This window comes from Spea bombifrons, chromosome 4, assembly GCF_027358695.1.
Source record: "Spea bombifrons isolate aSpeBom1 chromosome 4, aSpeBom1.2.pri, whole genome shotgun sequence".
Lineage (NCBI taxonomy): Eukaryota > Metazoa > Chordata > Amphibia > Anura > Pelobatidae > Spea > Spea bombifrons.
Genome location: NC_071090.1, coordinates 103287206 through 103307648, shown reverse-complemented (window position 1 = coordinate 103307648; position 20443 = coordinate 103287206). Strand labels below are relative to the sequence as shown.

Here is a 20443-nt window from a genome sequence, read left to right as displayed (position 1 = left end):
GAACAAATGAAGGGGGAAAAAAACGGCAACCCCAGTGGCTTTTTATCCCATCTGTAAAAGATGTGCTTTCTAGCGTTGTTGGTGGAGCAGCTGAGGTTGTGAATGCATTTCCCCGCAATGAAAAGAAGCAGCTTCAGCTCAAATCTGCACTTTATAAATATACACGTACACACAGGGCCGGACTGGCCCACCGGGCCGACCAACATTCAAAGCCTCCGCCGCGCGTGCAAAGCTCAAAACAGCCGCTGAGCGGCTGCAAGCGGGATTGAAAGCGGCCGCTTCCGCCTAATGAAATTAAAGGGGCCACTTTAATTTCATGAACGCCAGCCTCCACCCGCTGCCCCCACCAGACACCAGGCAGTCAGAAGCAGTGGTAAGTCAGGGGGGAGTGTTATATGGGGGGCATAAGGCTTTTCTGGAGGCAGAGCGCCCCATGATATGCCTTTTAACCCCCTTTATGCCTCTAGAAATGCCTTTTAACCCTGCCGGAGAATTTCTGGGGGCAGTGTGGCAAGCCTGGGGCAGATGTGTATAAAGGGGGAGGGGGCAGGTTGGCAAATAAAAGGAAATAAAAACAAAAAAAAAACATTTTTCTCAATCATAGATTTTATTAAATATGAAAAAATAGTTTACATGAATTAATATTTACTATTATTAGAGTGTTGGTGTGAAAGAACCTGTCCTGGCGTGTGTGTGTTTGGGTGTCGGTGTGGTAGAGCCTGTCCTGGTGTGTGCGTTTGGGTGTCGGTGTGGCAGAGCCTTTCCTTGTGTGTTTGGGTGTTGGTGTGGTAGAGCCTGTCCTTGTGTGTGTGTGTGTCTGGGTGTCGGTGTGTGCATTGTATTTACTGTAGTAATACATTGATTTAATGTTAACTTATCCAGAGATAAAACGCCCTCTTGAATTTGTAGTCACTTCAAAGGACAAAACGTTCTAGGCCCAAAAATCAGTGAGAGAAAAAGTAAAGGTTTTGTGTTATTTACTCTTATTTCAATCCGCATATTTTATCACAAAGGATTAATCACAGAAACTTGAATGGTGGTTGGGATCTTCAGAGTGAAACCCAATTTAGTTGCAAGACCTGATTTCATTATTCCTGTTGGTTTCATAGTCCTTCCACCTTAAGAGAGAACCTTTCACATAAACATACCACAGACCACTTTGCACCATGAACTGTATTTTTTAATTAACAATGTATCTGGGATGAGGTATTCATTGGATGATGCAGTGCTATAACAGATGTGGTGTTAAGATGAATAAAATGGAACTTTTTCATCTAAAAATGTTTGCAGTAGTAAATGTTTTGATTCCATTGTGTCTAATGTATTTAATTTATTAGGGCCTTTTAACAATTTTGCTTTCTGACATTTTAATACCAATAATGTGATAAAAATAATGTTTTATAGTTATTTGTATGGCAAATAGTGTGACTCGGGTATGTATAAGGGGTGCGTGCGGGTACAAGAGCTCGACCGCAAGATAAACTATATGGGGCTGGTCTCCAAATGTTTCCAGGGCTGCTTTTCATTCCCAGTCCGGTCCTTTATACACATACTTGATCAAAGGACAATGTTGTCGTTTGGGGAGGACCCACCATCAAATGAGCAGACCCACTACTGTTCTGACGTTTTATTAACCTGGGTAGGGATTGGCCGTTTTTGGAAGCTTTGGTCAAGGCTCATGCAGAATTTCAAGCAGTTCAGACTGCTGCCCCCAACAAGCGGACACGGAAGGCAGAGTACCTGTTATGAACACGGATTGTCCACAAATTTGTAACACTGACATATAAAACCTCAGTATACGTTTAAGACTATGAAGCCACACTGCCTCTTTTTTTTTTATTATGACGCAGCCATGCACATTGTTACCTGTTATACATGTCTTTCCACGGATAGTGTTAGGGTCACATAGAAGGGACACAAGCTTAATAAGATATGTTTATTCTATGTACGGACCAACGGGGCTGCAGGATGAAGGCCAGTGCAGTAGTTTAGATGTCAGTGCATACATGTAGCAGGTCATGGGTAAAATACAGTATTAGTGGGAACCTAGGCTGTTCATTGGGTTAAAGAGTTTACAAGGGAGAGGTCAGAGGTCACAGGATAAAAGGAACTATGGGTGAGCGCAGGGGAGGGTAGTCTTTGAACTCCTTTAGGTAACTACGATGTTTTCCTTTGGCCCAAATGGTCATTTGAATGAATCCAACCAGGCTGAAGAGGGCAACTGAAAGACAAAGAGTTAAAAATATTACAGGGTAACAGCTACACAAAAGATGGAAAGTAAAATTGTGAATGGGGCAACGCATGCTCCTACAAGTGTTTTTATGCGATATGGTGGACAATAGTTGCTCTAGAGCCAATATCAGGTAATGAATAAGGAGCAGAAGTGGTCCCCAGGAGCATTTGCTAGTTGTTCCTTCCCCAATAGCAGCATCCCACCCACCTCTAATGCTGACAACCCAACGGGTTCAACCAGGCTTTGTGAGATCCAGACCAACTTCCACAGGGATGTGTCATTAATGGAGTCCAAAAGGGGCTATAACTTGCAGGGGAGTCTCATGGGGTTTAAAAATAATGTAGTACCCCATTCATCGCCATGGTAGGCAATACAGCCATGTTAGGATCACATAGGACTCAGGATTATATAAGACTGAGGTGGTCAGGCAAATAAATATATGACCATATACTGAGTGAACCCCTAATTATTTATACCCAAAACAGGCATTTTTAAACGGTATTTTCTTCATCATAATTTAGTTCATTACCTTTATTTAGAGACCAAACTCATTTTGGTCAAGATTGTTCATACAATTAGATACATACGAACTGATAAAGAATGGGGATGGGTTTTATGCCCAGTGGAAAATGCCAATGCCAATGCTTTTCTATTCATCGGACGCTTTCCGGAACAAAAATAATAAAACACTGGCTGCGCGTCACTCTGTTTTAGCCTGGAGGGAGGAAGAAGAGACTCACCTGGGACACACTGGGTCATGATCGCAAAACCAATCCATGAGCCAACCTGAGAAAGAGAGAAGCCAAGTTCTTACAGACTCCAAAATGTGCCTTAAATAGTATTACATTAATGTAATATTGTATAGAACGTAATCTCAGACTCTTCCTCTGCTCTGAAAGCTCACATGTAAGCGAATTCCTCACTCACTAGCCAAGAGGTCCATATTTTATTGATCTGAGGTGCCAGCCACGGAATGGGACATGTTCTCCACGATCCTGTGAGTCTTTAGAATATTTAGGTATCAGACACTGTGGGGAGTTAACAGATTCCGATTGCCAACAGAAAGTCTTCAACCAACTTCCTGGTAGAATAGGAGAAGCCATCATGGAAGGTTTTACAAGTTTGGCCATCTGTATAACATTGAGCCTTCCTGCCCAACGCTTCGAGGGGAACCCATTAATCATATGTGACAATCACAGAAGTTTCAGGTTATTTACTTCTGTAACTCAATATGGTTTGTGCATCAGGAAACCCCTCTCATTCCTCCGCCTCAAAACTCCCGCTTTCATGCCCTCATATGAGGGAGCTTGGTAGCCATGGGGTGACCTAAGATGCTGGCATAGCAGCAGAAAATCAACCAGGATCACAGAGATCCCCTTGCGGCAATTGGGTGCAGTGAAGCCGGCCGGGATATATCTAATCACGGAAGAGTTTGCAGAAGATGGCGAGTTTGTAAATACCACATTCACCCAAGATGGGGAGCCATGTTCTGTATGAAATTTGACTGTTACAGAGAAATTTTTGGAACAAACATGGCATTCTTAGAAACTCAGGATTTGCTTCTGACTTTATTAAATGTGCGTATAACGTAGAAAAGCTTGGGCAGCAATTTTGCCCAATTATGATAATTCAAAGTGCGTCCAGCTAAATATGTCCTCCTTTTTTGTTTCCAGGTTGTTTCAAAGCTCAGCGAGTTAAGCATGCAGAGTGTTCTAGGCAGTCTGATACCTAAATACGTTGGGAAATCATGTTTTTATTCAAACTTTTCAGTCAGCTAAATTAGTCTTCTACTAAAAACATTCGCCCCTCACACCAAATAAGTGTGGAAAAAAAACAAAGTGTAAATATATACACATACACACCACCAGCAGGATGAAGCATAGAAGACGCCAAATGGCATGCCAGGTATAAACATGAAAAAATTAAAAATAGAACAGGAATAGTGTAATACGTTAAAAACAGACTTCCAAAGTTGAAAAAAAATGGACGTTTATTAGGGCTTATCCCAAGCCTAAGGGGTCTTCTATCTTCTGAATGGCCTTCTTTGAGAGATAGAAGACCCCCTGCTTGCACTTATACGCAATTTGGAGTCTTTTATGCTGCATCCTGTTGATCCTGTATATATATTTACACTTACTTTGTTTATTTTCACACGTATTCGGTGTAAGGGGCGCAGTCACCGGTGTAGGTTTTTTTCCCTTTTATATTTTGTGAAACAATATCGGGGTTTTCCAGCATTTTCACATTGTGCTTTGTTTTTTTTTTGGTTTAGTTTATTTATATTTTTACTTTATTTTTTGCGCATCGCTCACTTGTTACGTTTTTATTTAGTTCACTGCCAACATTCAGATCTAAAGCCTGGGATTTACACATATTAACATTACAATATAGGACACCATCACATTTTGCCTAAATAGGGCCAGTAGCGATGGGGAGAGAAAAATTTGGTGAAGCCAAAGTATCATCTGCAAACAAGACTAAGGTGACCATCTTTAACTGGAAAGCTTGAAATCCCAGGATTAGCTTAAATATTTACAGCAAAAGGTTCAAACACTAAAGTGATGTTTCCCATTTTAAAACTTCTGTACTTTTTACTGCTTTCAGACAGCTGCATATTGGTTCTTATCCTGGTATCTCAGCACAATCGAATAGATAAGACACTATGACGAGTAGACATTCATTAGTCAAACACGCTTCAATAGTATTGCCAAAAAGAATCAACTTTTGTGCAGGGAAAGTCCCACGACTGACAACAATGACCTTATTATCTGCAAAAAGAAAGTTTATTGGAACAAACTTAAATAAAGTCAGTTTCTTCAATGCTAACCTATTTCACTGTATTCTATGCTTAAAACAATCCATTATATTATAATCCATTTAAGTCTCGCTTTCTTGAATGTAAACCATTTGTGTGATTGCCTTGGTAGAGTTATTAGACAGAAGCTGAAATTGTTACTTTCCTGCCAGTAAGAGACTATGGTCACCCAGAGCATCGACGGCCAAAAGTGGAAATATACACTAGATCCCCCCATTATTAAGTAGCCCACCACAAAGAGAGTGGCTTGCAAAGAAGGTCCATCCCCCCCCCCATAAAAGTTACCTCGTATGTGTAGTTAGGGCAGGACACCAGCAGGAACAGCCATGTGAAGGGATTTCGGGTTGGGAACGGTATCTTCCGTGTTTTTGAGCCTGAGAGAGAGCAAGGAGGATCAGACAGAATTAATTGTTTAAGATACGGAAGAAAGCATCAAGAACATGCATCGATTACAATGTGAGTAACACTAACACTCACCAGCAGGTCGTAGGTTCCTCAGGGCGATGTGAATTGAGAAATTACCCAATTGACAGAACTATTAAAAAAAAAAAATTAGAAATTATGGGATTTGTGATACTAGTTACGTATATGACTGCTTAATCAGTGCCTTTTAGCTGATGCAGAATACCAATTCGCTCTTTGGACAATGGGCTGACAAATGTTTGCAACATAAGAGCCTTGGAAGAATATGCTGGATTGCTATACATTTTTAAATTGCCATCAACAAAGTTTTTAGGGGCTGTTAGTGATCAAATAACATATTCAAAGCTCCCTGGCTCCTTGCGTTTGTCAGACCTTGCCTTAGATAGGCAAATCAAGGCATTGATAACATTGTGTCCGAGAAAGAGCACGGCTGCTAATGTCCAGCGCGTGTGCGACACATATGTACAGCTGGAATTCATCAAAAACACCAGATATTGGCGACAACACACGTCATAAAAGAGGAACGCATATACAGTGCCTTTCTTACCAGGAAAATAATGAGCGCCAACTTCACTTGCTCATCTCCAAACACTGCCAGAGACATTAAACACCAAAGTTATAATTAGTTTTGTGATAAGCATGCAACAGCCTACCCGGTGCCTAACTGCATTAGAAAAATCAAGAGCCAGGCCCTTCACCATCCACATTGTATCACGAGCCCTTGTGCTGTCCATGTTGATGCGCCTCTACAGGACAGACATGGCTAGGGTCCACTTTATGTAGTAAAGTGTTGATCTATACATTCTGTTAGCAAAGTTCTTCAACTTTTAAACACATCTCCAAACGTCTCTGCGGGGCTGAAGCTTTCCGGTTTGATTATTTTATGTCTAAACTACAAAGTAGAAAAAACCTCTCTAGGGCAGACAGCAGCGTATAAGATATAATCACATGTACTCACTTGGAGGCGTATAGAGAGGGTGATTTATGTAGTAGGCCATCCAGGCAGCAAAGCCCCAGTAATACATACAGTTCTGCAAAACAAATTGATTTCAGCATGGGCATTGCGGAAACCCTCTTGCATGTTCAGTAATAATGAATAAAACAGACTAGAGAACGCGAGAGTCACTTATGGCACCAAAAAATGCATTTTCTATTAAAAAAAATGAATCCCTAGTGTAATCATTGAAGATCACCATACTGTATACCATTCAACCAGCTATGCTGGTAGTTCTTTAATCCAGCGAATCCATCATGACTTAAATTTCAGTGTCCCTTTTAAAAAAAACCTAATTTAAGATGTCCACTACGGACCTTTGTTCCGGTTAAATTCATATTTATGTCCATTGTGCATTCATATGCGTACTTCATGCTCAGTAGCTACATTAGAGTTGGTGCAAAATGTACTCCAGCATGCATTCAAAAATGAATTGGGGTCTAGAGCTTAATTCACAGAAACGGTATGTTTGTTTTTTTTCTATATTAAATTGCTATATTATAAATAAATTATTAAATCAAATCCGTGGTGCCATTACCTTGAAGATGTTCCTCAGTGGCATCGTACCATGAGAGAAGCGATGGACAAATAGAGTTTCCAGAAGACGTTTAACGTAATGAAACGAGTGACATATACACGCCAGGCTGCAATGAGATAGAAGACTCTTAAAATGTAGATTATAGAGGGAATAACCTAGAAAACTGGGAGGACAGATACGGACAGCCTGCAGAATACCATCTCTTCCAAGTTGTGGATGCAGACACAGGACAATAATTCTGGGCACTTTAGCCGCGATACATTTGCTTGTTAAAAGAAATCTCTTGTGTCGTATCAGGTACCAAGGGAAAAGCTAAAAATCGAATTATACTGACTCATAATTACAATTCTACAGTCTTACCACTAGGTGGCAGTACACACGGGCAGACATTACCCATATACCGTATTGGCTCGGATATAGGCCGCCCCCGTATATAGGCCGCACCCTAAAAGTTTGGTGCTTTTTTAAAGAAAAAGTTTTTTTCTTTAAAAAAGCACCAAAAAAACATGCTACCACTGCCCTCCCTCCCCGAGATACGCTAGCACTGCCCTCCCTCCCCGAGATATGCTACCACTGTCCTCCTCTGCCCCCCCCCCCCGACTTACCGGAGCAGACTCCCGGGTGTCTTGCGTGGCCGGCGGGGGACATCTACGCAATACAACTTCCGGTGCCGGCACTGGATGTGCCGGCACCGGAAGTTGTATACGCGTATTGCGTAGATGTCCCCCGCAAGACACCCGGGAGTCTGCTCCGGTAAGTCCCGGGGGGGGGGGGGGTTGTAAAACGCATCGTGCGGACGATGCGCTTAGACAACCTCCCGTGCCGGCACCCGCCCCCCCCATGGGAAGTGCTGGCAGGGGAGGCTGTCTGAGCGTATCGGGGAGTAGGATGCAGGTCCCCTGCACCGCTGCGGGGGATCTGTATCCTAACCCCGCTGCCTGCCCGGCGCCCGGGAACGCATGTCCCGGACATCGGGCGCTAGACCCCGAATATAGGCCGCACCCCCACTTTAAAGACTTAAAGCGGGGGAAAAAAGTGCAGCCTATATTCGAGCCAATACGGTATATGATACATGCATGATGCAACCTGATGGACACACAAAACATTTTAGGACAAGGTGGATAACACTTACTGTACGACCGTGTGTCGGCTTGCAATGAAGTCATATTTGGGGCCGTAAATAAAAGGAACTCTAAAGTAGAACAGCAGGTATATGATCAGGGGTCCGGCGTACTCTGTGAGAAATACCTGCATGGACACAAGGAGCGAGGGGGGTACAGAGCGTTACTCTAGAGAGACAGATTACATAGCTGCACCCAGACATTGCATTGTGACGCATAGCAAAGCCTTGGATCTATACACACTGTCCAACGACGGTATATAAAGCAATGCCTCGATTTAAGTTATCATTAAGAGATTTTAGATAGGTGTCAGCATTTACTTGTGCATGTTATGTGGGCGAACATAGGTATTTAGCGACTTGTGTGTTAATATCGTAATAATTTGATGTTCTCAGGTGTTGCATATAAAAGCATTTCTCCTAATGGATTCTCCTAGAAGGTATATCAGCTGACAATCGCTCCAACACTTCTCCTCCTCATTAAACTGCCCTCCCTTTATATGTTTAAACATTTCTATGACATCTCCCATCCAAGCTATACATTGAGATCACCGAGTCCTCCAAATATGTTGATCCTGCAAAGTATTCGTCATCTGACAGCGAGGTCTGTATTGTTACGTTCCGCGCACACTGTCGGCCAGCAAGACCGATACGGTTACGTTGTGCGCACGCTGACAGCCGGCAATGTCTATACGAGTTCACTCACGGTGACCCAGCTGATCTGGGCTCCCAGGTCTCGGAAGTATAGAGTTGCTGTTGTCCCCACGGGCAGATTCTGCAGAATGTCCTCGTCCTTCAGCGAGCGGCCCTCTGTGACATACAGCAACAGGTTACATTAGAGCAGAGCACACACTATTGGAAGCATGTAAACAAATGATCCAAAACATATGTTATTTAACCCTGCATGGCCGCACATATAATCAGGGCAGCGCTGGGGATGACTAAGCAGCCCACGTCAGTGTGCGGCCACGCATTACCACCCAGGGGCCACACAATGGAAACCCCCAATCAGCACTCCAATTGGCTACTGGCTCACCAGGCATTTGCCGGTGTGAGAGATGGCCAGTTCACGGTCACACACGTATACATCCATACACACACACGTTCAATTTTGTGGTTCACTAAGAAATTTGTTTTTGAAAGAGAAACACATTTTATACATTAAATTAACATGAAATGGATGAGAAAACCAGCATGGATGGGGTTAATGTCATAAACGACTATTGTAGCTGATTTTTAATGGAATATCTTCATAGGTGTACAGAAGCCTTTTTATCACACCCATCACTCCTGTGTTCCAATGGCACTTATTGACGAAGATAGAAATGCCCTTGTTTTCCCATGAAAGCAGCTAAGTGACCCCAAACCTTTGAAACCTATAAATTAAAGACACCAGGGCCATTTTTTTTTGTAAGTCACAGCCACCCACCAGATATAATGCGCAAGCCAACACACTTTTGCATTACTTACTGGGGTCCAGACGCAGGGATTGACGGGCAGGATACCACTCTGGGTCTAGAAAGACAATGAGAAAAGCAGCATTACTAGAGAAAATATATGGTTTAAAAAAAAAATACACACATGGAAACATAAAAATTTGCAGATAAGACCCATTCAGCCCATCTAGCAGCATTTAGCTACAACGGAGTAAAATTCAATAGAGTAGGTGGAACGTTGCCTTTTAAAAATGACACCAATGTTTTCATTGTAAATTCACAATGGCTCGTTAAGCTCTCTGGCTTCCAGAGCATGTGTTGAGACGGAACGCTACGGACACGGCTAATGTTCAGCGATGTTAACAGCTCCTAATCATCCCGCGAGGTCCCGGCCCTCGAGGATTAGAGGTACCTCGTTTAAATACCTACGGAATTTGGTGAACATGTTCTTTATCTCGGCAATGGTGGAATGCGGCTCCACCTGAAAACCAAGGAAAAGAGCAGACTGTATAATATCCAGCGCACGTCTAAATATACGGTTCCATACAAAATAGAATATCCGGGAGCTTCTTTTAATTAAATCAGATGAATTATATAAAAATTAAATAAAATTTTACTAAAATAAAAGTAGAAGAAAAAGCTTAACACGTGAAGTTCTAAAGCAATTGGTATAAAAATAAAAAATAATAAAAAACTAAAAAGTATGCTTACCTTTCTATTAATACATAATAAAAAGATAAGCATATACATTATAAAATACATATAAGTATACTTTTTTTTTTTCTTTGTTATAAAAACGGGTCGCAACAATAAGAATAAACCATTTTAGCTGGGGGAGAAATGTAACGGATATGAAATGTAATATTTTTAGTATATACATTTTTACTCTGTTGGAATACATATATCGTGCTAAGGATATCACAATACGTTCGCCAATATATTTTTGTTGAAACTGAAAACAAGTTTTAGTTTTAATCACACAAAAAAAAGTTGTACAAAATATTTATGCATGCATGTACAAAATTTAGACAACCCAATGTTTATGTCATAGCATACAGAGTCATTATGGACCTCGATAAGGCCTTCTTTATCCTATAGAAATGTGACCATCATACCTGGGAACTCTCAGGGTTTTGTCCCAATCTCAGGGTGAAGGGGCAGATTTTCAGGGTCACTTAGAAATGACTCCTTTGTATTCAACACTGCTTTGATCATATCTAAAACTCCCAGTATGTTATGGTTGATATCCCTGCTTGAATGCAGGTGACTCAATTAAGATCTCTAAAAGTCAAGGTTTCCATGAGGGCCACTATTAAAGCCATTACGGTAAACATTTGACAAGTCACAACATAGTTTCTTCACAATTGGCTAGGGTTAATATTTAAAAGGTCTCGCTGCTTGCTCATTTAGAAAGTTCCCAGGTATGGTGACCATCCATCAGTTGACAGACGACAACTCTAAGCATCCCAAGACAAGCAAAGCCAACAGATGCAGTAGTTGTTGTTCCAACAGCTGGTGTTGGATGACCAGTGGCTTCATGTGAGACAGTACTTTGACCTCTGTCCTTCTGTAGCCACTGTTCCCTACGCTGGCGATTGCCCCATCTGTGGCCAATATCCAAACCCCTCCCCATTCCCTCTCACGTGGCCTTTTAATGGCCCCCACCCCGTTATTATTTCCCCCCCCATTATAAGAGGTCCTTACCTTGTCCAGGAAACACAGCTTTTCCCGTGTCTTGGCATCCAGGATCTCCACCTCAAAATAAACAGTGGCACGTTTAGTTCTCTTTACAGGTTTGCTTTGCATGCGCTTGGCGGCCGTGTCTGAGGGGGTTTTCGGTGGCTCTCGCATCACCGAAATCACAGAGTTCATATCCATGACCGCGCGTTTGGTTTACGTATCGGTGCCGAAACCTAAATTAACTTTCCCCTCCTCTGGACTGCCTAACGACTTCTCCCCAACACTTTGTACAACGTCTGTCCGGGAGCGTCTGAAAAGCCTCTACACGTCTCTTGCTTTCTTGCCAGAACGTTAAACGTGCGGTATATCCAATGTACTTGCTTTCTTGCAGACTTACTGCAATATCAGCATTCTTTCTGCTCGCTTGCTCTGTCAACACCTTCCTCTCTAAACAACCTGCGACAAGCAAAATGCATTCCTTGCGGTCTATCCGAGAGGCAGCCCGCTCTTCCTCCGCTTTCCACTGATAAGCACCTCTATCTACTAAGCCTTTCTATTCAGATACGAGCGTTTCTACCAAGTCACTTTCGGTATCTTGACGTGAACTACACTTTCTTTGTCCCAACTGGAGTTCTCTTTGAAACCAAGTCTCTCACCCCCTACGATCTCCCTCTCTCCCCCTAGTCTAAGACTAACCCTCCGGCACTATCTGTGTTCCCCCCCCAGTCTCTTGCCGTCCGTTCCCCCCTCTTTCTCGCTATTCCTTGGTCCCCAGATGTAATATGAAGCAGGTCTCTATATTTATCACTCGCTAGTCTCTTTCACATCTGCTCCCAGTTCCCGAGACTGCCACCCACAGAGAAGAGACCCTACACATTGAGACCCCCCCCTCCACAGAGCTCCTAAAGTGCTGGGACCAGCACAGTTACTACCTACTTTGACCCCTTCAACCTATCCTTCCATCGTAAACCCACAGATAGATACTAAACAGACACTGAAAGCCTATCCCCCTGTACAGCGACCCCAATTAAATAATAAATCTGTGTAAAATATTAGGTATTCTATTCATTTTAGAAGAATCAACACCCTCTGTGCCGGCCTTTATCTTTTTCCAACCCCTTTGCCTATAAATAATATCAGTATGTGTCATCCCAATCTCCTCGTACGTTTCTTCTCCTGCCATCGCGCTCTCAGGATGTCTCTCTACACCTCCATAGCCGTCTCGTGGTATTCATTGATATCAGCAAATATCTGGGCTCAGTCCCAGCACTCTAAATATAGAGCGCTCCCCCACAGCACCTCCCCCTACACATCGTAGGCAAGACACCCCGGCGACCGGGAAAGAGCGTGTGCCCTGTGCATGAGACATCGCCGAAAAAAAAGAGACATTCGGAGATTGAGGCAGCCGCGCAGGTGTCCTGAACCAGAGACGGTGAGTATGGCCGGATCTCAGCAGAGGTAGAGCTCACCCGCCTCGGGCTCGCTGCATTGTTATTACCGGAGAGTAACTGGCCCAAACAACACATCAGAGAGGAGTGGATTACCACCCCTTACACTGTCCAGCAGAGTGTCGCCCCCTAGTGTCAGCTTTAACAGCTCAGTTTAAAGATGTTCTCCAAGTGGATGGTAGAAGGCGCTTTTTTTTTTATGGTAATATTCTCCTGTCCTAGCACAAGCGAGAACCCATCTGTGAACCCGGAACAGATGGTATGGGATCACCTGCAGGTCTACAGAGGAACGATTGACTGGTCACCGCACTTAGAAAGTGAAGATCAGTACTGAAGTCAATAGCAGTTGGTTGAGGGTTAATCGAGCAATCAACAAAGTCCAAGAGGTAACTTATAATTTGTTTTAGCCTCATTAACGCTTGGTTTTAAAGGAAAATGGTTAACTGGGTGTTTTTATTTTTGAAGGGGAGCGTATATCTCCCAAGAACCCACAAACGGAGTGAGACAAATGTGAATTCCAAGCCCGAGCTGCTCTGCCAGCGACCGAAGATGCCTTCCACAGCAGCGACACAACAAGGGGTTAACAACACTCCACATTAACCTGCTACTGAATCAAATGCCCAGGGTGTCCAACAGCAGGATGGAAGCGGAGACACCGAGGGGCCACACAGTAAGTACTAATAGGGATATAGTGACCAGACAGAGTCTGTTTAAAGCAAACGTATCCGGGGAGATTATAAACTTGCACCATAGTACCTGCTATGTGAGTTAAAAGGGAGAAATATTTCCGCTTGTACATTGTTGTCTGGGTATCGGTTTAACCAGTGTATCAGTTCGGCTTAGTCTGTCAATTCCAGTTTTGTCAATTTATCGGCCCCTATCTGGCATAATAACATGCTAGGCTGCATGCCATCGGACAGCAGAGACGATCTGTAACATGTAAGGCTGCAAAGAAACATCCTGCAGGGTGGGCAGGAGTTCACAGATTTAACTTAAAGTACAAGTCATTTAAAATAAATATAATAATAAATAAAAAAAATTTCATTATTTATAGGAATTTAGAAAAGGAATTTCAGAAGATGTTTAAAAGGGACACTCAAGAGTACGAGGGAGCACCCTGAACAATATATATTATATATATATATATATACACATACTTATTGAGCAGGGCCCTCCTCGCCTGTTTCAGTACATAATCTTGTTATGTAGCACAGCGCTTCAGAATCTATATATCTATATATCTATATATCTATATATATATATATATATATACACACACACACACACACACACACAGTCGTTGTAAGTACCATATTTGCTCGATTATAAGACGACCCCCCCCAAATCTGAATATTGAGAGGAAAAAAAAAAGCCTGAATATAAGACAATCCTATAGGAAAAAAGTTTTACCAGTAAACATTAATTCATGTTAACTATACTTTAATATTTAATAAAAGCTATGATTGGGAATATATTTTGTTTTCATTTCCTTTTATTTGCCAACCTGCCCCCCAGTTATGCACATCTGCCCCATGATATGCCTTTTAACCCACTATATGCCACTCTGCCCCATGATATGCCTTTTAACCCACTATATGCCACTCTGCCTCCAGAAATGCTTTATACCCTCCTATATGGCTTTTAACCACCTCATGGGGCAGAGTGGCATAAAGGCAGGTTAAAATGCATTTCTGGAGGCACTCTGCCTCCAGAAAAGCCTTATGCTCCCCCATATAACACTCCCCGACTTACCAGTGCTTCTCACTCCCTGGTGTCTAGTGGGGGCAGCGGGTTCCAGTGGGGCTTCTATGACTGAGCACCGGAAGGTTATGTGCCGCCGGTGCTCCGTCATAGAAGCCCCGGCGGAAGTGCCACCAGCAGAGAGGATTGTCTGTGTCCATCGAGCGGATGTTTGCCGGCTGCCAGAGAGGAGAATTCCCCCGGGGAAGTGCCGGCAGCAGCTGAGGTTATCAGACAGGAGGATCCAGGTCCCCTGGAGCGCTGCGGGGGATATGGATCTTAGTCTCATAGGCAGACTTCTGTTTGCTCTGAAAAAAAACTTGTCTTATAATCGAGCAAATACGGTACTTTCATATGCACTCATTTAACCTCCAGCTGCAGCTCCCCACCCCTTCCGCAGTCAGAGGTTGAAGTAGCCAGTCAGTGGAAGGAAAGAGCTCCTACTCACATCAATGGAAGCACTTTCTGTGCATGCACACAGGGGTCTTGTTAGATCCCGGCCCAGGGGGTCCCCCGAGTCAGCGCAGCAGAATATGCCGTGCCAGGAGGAATGTCTGGATATCAAGTGGGGGGGGTCGAGAGACGGGGCAAATTCATATGGAGGGCTTCTGCAGAATCCTCCATGCATTTGTAAGAGGTGAGAGGCACCACAAACAATTTAAAGGGAGTTTCCCTTTAAATCATTATAGCAAGTTAAGAACAGTACCAACTAGGTCCATAAGCAGAAGGTGTGAGGCTTCCGGTCCTTATATTATCAGCACTTGATCATGTTGGGGATACACGGAACTAATCTAAAGGGCAAGTGACGGGTTCCCCCATAATGCATTGCTGCTCGATAGACTGTCTCCATCTAAAAAAAATGTGCATTAGGAGGGACAGTCTCTTCTCGGTACCCAAGTTCTCCTCCTCTGGTGTACCCATCTCCTGGGAGATCAGGATATTTAATGGGTACAACCGGGTGTTGCTAGGATACGTATGGAAACGACAGGAAACGGGATACATTGAATTGTGTAAATATAATAGGTTATGCCTGCTCATCTTGGTTACCGGAGCACATGTCAATCAAAGAGTCCCTCTCTGGCCTTCTGAAACCATGGCATTATGGAGCAGTGCAGAGGCCTGACACAAAGTACTCTCTGCTCCTCTTATCTTAGGACTTTACACTCTGAAGGCAAGCGTTGTTACAATTTATACACAAGTATCGTTTTAATACAGGTTCAACAAAACGCCTCCTTCTTACATAAAGTCTACAGCCCGGATTTGAGTTCGCGCTACACTGCAAGATTATTCCGGAAGAAACGGACGAGCAGTTACTCCACCATGACAAGTATGAGTGTCTCTTTCCACACGTGTCACTGTCACTCTGTAACTCACACTTTGGCACTGCCTCTCACACTGTCATTAACGAGTATTCATGTCACTCTTTCAGGTTTCCTTATGTCTCCTAGCCACAATGAAGACTTCGCTTTTAACTAGCTTGTCCCACCGAAGCACCCGTAGAGTGGAAGCCTTCACGTTCCACACTATGCTTTCAAGACTGAGCAGATTACGGCATCTGACAAAGGGGGTCTGTGTATTTGCAGCTCTTCATCCGATGTTTTGTATTGACCACCTGGGTGGGCGCTTCCTCTTACCTCATAATGCTTCATGGTTCCGCTGAGCGTTGATAAAGCGCGGTCAACCTGCCGTAACCCACCGGTGCTTCAGCTAGAGGCGGGGCACGCCACTTGCTTAGTGGAGAGGATACCCCGTAACCAATCAAAACTACCGTATTAGCGTTGTAGGGCGGTGCTATGCGCAGTCTAACCAATCAATGTGCGAATTTCGTTAGAGCGGCGCCGTACATAGTTACGGATAAACGATGGAGGACGTGAATTAAATGATTGACAACCCAATCAACCAATCGTACAAGCAGCGTAGAGTGGACAGCTACCCAATGGGATGTTTGACTTTTGGAAAGGGCGGTGCCTGCTGTCAGGCACCTGTTCTTATTTGTAAAGTAGAGCAGTGGTGGTAAAAAAATGTATATGCTAATATATATATTACGAATTAAATAATGTATATTTACTTTTATTTATATAGCCATTGGTAGCTCAATTAATTATAATTAATTATAAATGCCTTGTTTGTCAAGATGTATAAAATCACCGAAACATGTTACCACTGCTTAGTGAATGATTTCTGATGTTTGTAGAAACATTCCAATATAATAGCGCCCAAGTGTCCTAGTTTATGGAGGAGAGTGACACAAATCCTCCTGTCCCTTTTTTCCTCTTTTCTAGAAGCTCCGGGTGTTTCCTGGGTCTGATGGTATCAGAAGGTTCTACTGCCATTCAATAATGTGTATAGAAACAGCAGGAAACGTGAATATAAAAAAGTACCTTAATTACATAAATAGCCATCAGTAAGACTACTCTCTTGTGGACAGTCTAGAGGAGGAGGAAAAAGTCCCACTCACCTCTTTAACTACCTCATTTATCCCACCTCACCCCAAGCCCACATTCCACTCCTGTGACAACACCACCCTACCTGGGTACGCGAAGCTGACGTCGGTGGGCGTTTCCGTTGACAACGCTGGCGGTCCTAAACCAGTAAAGCGGTGCTTCTCCCAGAGTCTCCAGGCGAAGCCCAGAGAGTTCCCGGGTATGAACACCACCCCATTTCCCCAAGTCTGACCATCTTTGATGCTCTGTTTCTGGAAACCTGCTATTACTGTAATCCTGATTATAGATTACGAAACCCTTGCTGCCAGAAACAGGTGGACTGTCCAACTGATCCAAGGATGTTTGAGTGAGAAACACATAGAGTTTGATGGCAGATAAGAACCAGTTGGTCCATCTAGTCTTGTCCTACTATAAATCCTCCGTGGTACATCATTGGTCCAAATAACTGCCATGTGTGAAAAAAAAACCTTGTTATTGAGCGCTATATGACCCGAGGGGATTAGTCTACAGCAGATCCCTTGCACATCCATGCATGTGATTGTTTCTACAGCCAATCGCATGCACGGATAGATGACAAAGACTGTGCTTGTAATTTTTTCCTTTGTTTTTTTTTACTGTTCCCCGTCTCATGACCAATGTTCCATCTAATTTTTCTTAGGTGGCGTGCGCAGAAAATTTCTCTTGTGCAAAAATTTTCCCAGAGCCAAAATTTTGTATTTTTCTTTATTGGGAAAAACTGTTGTGCGCACAATTTTTGGACGTGTGCGCTCTCTAAAAATGCTATGTGCGCTTAGAGGGAACACTGCTCATGACCAGTGTTTCCTGGGGTCCCAAGCCCTAGGTTTAAATATATATATATATATATATATATATATATATATATATATATATATATATATATATATTTATTTATTTATTTTTTAATTTCATGATTATTTTTTTAAGCTTGTTTACTTGTTCCTTTATATTGTGTACTTTGTGTGATGGGATCATTTGTTAGTTTATAAAATAAATGAAAAAAAAACATAGAAAACTTGAGATAAATCAAAATCATATAGGAATATAGGGTGATTTACAAATTGCTAACAAATATTTTTGAATTTTTTTTCCTAATGATACTCGCTGTGTATAATTTATATACCTGTAAAAATGTGAATAAATGTGTTATTTTTTTAAGAAAATCACTTTTTTAAATTGTATTCATAAAAAATAATGTCATACATATATGAATGGTTTTTTTTTATCAAAAAAACCCTACTTATCCCTAAAGAAGTATGCATTATTTGTGTGGTTATGCTAAATGCGACAGAGAGCAGAGCAAAAACATGGATATTGTTCTGATCTTATTACGTAAAATAGCCCTGGTCATCCTACCCCCTGTGTTGATTGGGACATTGTTGAACCCGGCCAAATTTACCTCATCACATTTTTTAAAAGAAGATACCCCATAGGCATTTAACATGCCAGTATTTTAACTCTTTCCATGCAAGAATTGTTTATTTTTATTTTTTTTGGGGGGGGGCTTTTTCATTTTATTTTTTTTACATTTTTTGGAGCTGTAAGGTTCCCCTGATCATCAGTGGGTGGAAAATTATTTTTACATGTTACTATTTTTTTATTTATCTTTTTTTATTACTATTATTTTACATTTATTTTACTAGTCCCGTTGTGACTAGAAAGCTGGCCTCTATTGACTTGCATGGTTAAATGCAGTACATGTATTCAACCTGCAAGGGGAGCCAGAGTTCTAGGACACGGCCATCTTGTGAGTGGCAAAACCTCTTGCAGTGGAGGTTGTGACAGGTCACAGCACATCCTGGGGTGGGTGTTCGGCGTTGCTGAATGCCTCGCTATCGATGCATTTCAGCGACAACATTGAAGTTTAGGAGGCGATCATTGATCACCTAGTAAACTTTATAAAAGGGTCACGTGACCCCCAATACGCCTCCTGTCACCCCGTGCCGTGACCTTGTATGAGGCGAGAGGAAACAGGGGTCACACAGGGCACGGACCCCTAGAGGCACTGTAGTTACGCCACTGATGCACAGGTGTACTTCATTGGTTGATGGCAGAGAAGGCCCCTGCAGGCGACCAATAGAGTTGCTCGTACGGACATTTAAAATCCTGGCGCCAAAGCTGCTGCTTAGTGTGTGCCGCGTTAACCCCGTATTAACCCCTTCTACAAAAAACAAAGAAAAAAAACAAACACGAATAATGTACACGAATATTCGCCAGAACCGAACACAGGAAAGGGCGAATATATTCGCGGAATCCGAAGACTTTTTTCCCCCACGAAGACGAACACCTGTAACAGCTGGCATCTCCATAGAATCATTACCAGCAGTGATATATCTGCATGAAAATATAGCTGTGTAGTCAGTATGGTGTCTAGTGTCCTTGCTTCATGGTTGCTACGTATGTACAGGCGGCTGTTTCTTCACCGAGCTCCAGCATCCCCTCTTCCAGCCGGCCCACAAACAAAATAAGTAGACATCCTCCAACGTCATCAGAAGCCCTTTGCGTCAAGCCTCGTTTTGCTGAAAATAAGACTAAAATTTGCGGTTTTTCAAACAGCCTCCATACTTATGTGATGACAATGCCATCAATGTACAATTTTAAGTTCAGGGAGGCTTTGAAGCCACCACATGAGAACACACTGAAGAGTACCATAAGATCGTGGGTAGGTGAATATTCTTGTTACTATGTCAGAAAAAAAGCCTTACATGCTTAAGGTTTTTTTTGGCTTTTTTTTTTTCCCTTTTTTTTTTTTTTTTTTTTTTTTTTTTTTATATACTCTCCCACACAGGGGAGTGACACACAACTTCTACAAATTTACACTTGCACTTTCTTGTAATTCTATATCACATAAATCGTGAAATTTGAACACGATCTCGTATTACAATACACATATTCTTAAACACATGTTTAATTTCAAGGTATTTACCGATCATGGCACTTATCTTTTCTCCTTATTAAGCCTTCTTAATTGATTTTTACAATCTATACACTTCACAATTTAGATTTTTACCTCACTTTTTTGCAGAACAAATCTACTTTCTCTTTTTTTTTTTTTTTTTTTTTTTTCTTTTTTTTCCCCCTACTGTACTAGAGACAATGGGAACTGAGAGAGTCTATGTATATCTATTAAGTGCTGATTATTTCATGCGATTTTTGCTTACCTCAAATATAGCCACATCTGATGTTATGCTAAGAAAGGATGATTATATGCTATATCTTGAACCGTATTATACATGGATAATTTGAAATTGATTGCATTAACTACTTATTACAAATTAAGTTTTGACCCGCTCAGATACAGCTTTTAGTTACATCCTGATAGGACAAGTGTGATTATATTTTTCCCTAAAAGCACTATAAGGTCTATGGACCTGTGTATACAGAACGTTATATTGTGGGGTGCGTTTATGATGCAATTTGATTATCAGGGGCCCAGTTTTGACTACATAGTGCGTTTCCTTTTTTTTTTTTTTTGCACTAGAGATAATAGGAATTGCGGAGATCATATGTATATTTATTAAGTCTCGGTTACCTTATTTGATCTCCTTTTTTTT

At 42.2% G+C, this 20443-nt stretch overlaps 1 protein-coding gene and 1 long non-coding RNA gene across 3 annotated transcripts; one reads left to right on the top strand and one right to left on the bottom strand.

Annotated features, from left to right (window-relative positions):
• Positions 1-1922: 1922 nt before the first annotated feature.
• On the bottom strand, positions 1923-16203 carry TECR (trans-2,3-enoyl-CoA reductase). Of its 2 annotated transcripts, XM_053464291.1 has the most exons (13): positions 16062-16203; positions 11264-11314; positions 9989-10040; positions 9594-9638; positions 8830-8933; positions 8136-8251; positions 7004-7109; positions 6430-6502; positions 6019-6062; positions 5526-5583; positions 5334-5422; positions 2974-3019; positions 1923-2221 (listed from the first exon to the last, which is right to left on the bottom strand). In XM_053464291.1, the coding sequence occupies exons 1-13, from the start codon at positions 16074-16076 to the stop codon at positions 2094-2096; spliced, it is 927 nt and encodes a 308-aa protein (XP_053320266.1). In that variant the 5' UTR covers positions 16077-16203; the 3' UTR covers positions 1923-2093. The 2 variants fall into 2 exon arrangements, with proteins under 2 accessions (XP_053320266.1, XP_053320265.1); XM_053464290.1 differs by lacking the exon at positions 16062-16203 and having other exon boundaries at positions 11264-11790.
• On the top strand, positions 13007-15855 carry LOC128491909 (uncharacterized). Its single transcript, XR_008354045.1, has 3 exons — positions 13007-13073; positions 13173-13357; positions 15643-15855. It is a non-coding gene; the product is annotated as an uncharacterized LOC128491909 (long non-coding RNA).
• Positions 16204-20443: the final 4240 nt, after the last annotated feature.

Coding starts and splice junctions, on each gene's coding strand:
- TECR (XM_053464290.1), bottom strand. CDS start 11,437: ATGGATATGAACTCTGTGATTTCGGTGATGCGAGAGCCACCGAAAACC. Junction 8,934..9,593: donor ATCCCTGCGTCTGGACCCCA/GTAAGTAATGCA, acceptor TGTATGTCACAG/AGGGCCGCTCGCTGAAGGAC. Junction 5,423..5,525: donor GAGGAACCTACGACCTGCTG/GTGAGTGTTAGT, acceptor GCTCTCTCTCAG/GCTCAAAAACACGGAAGATA.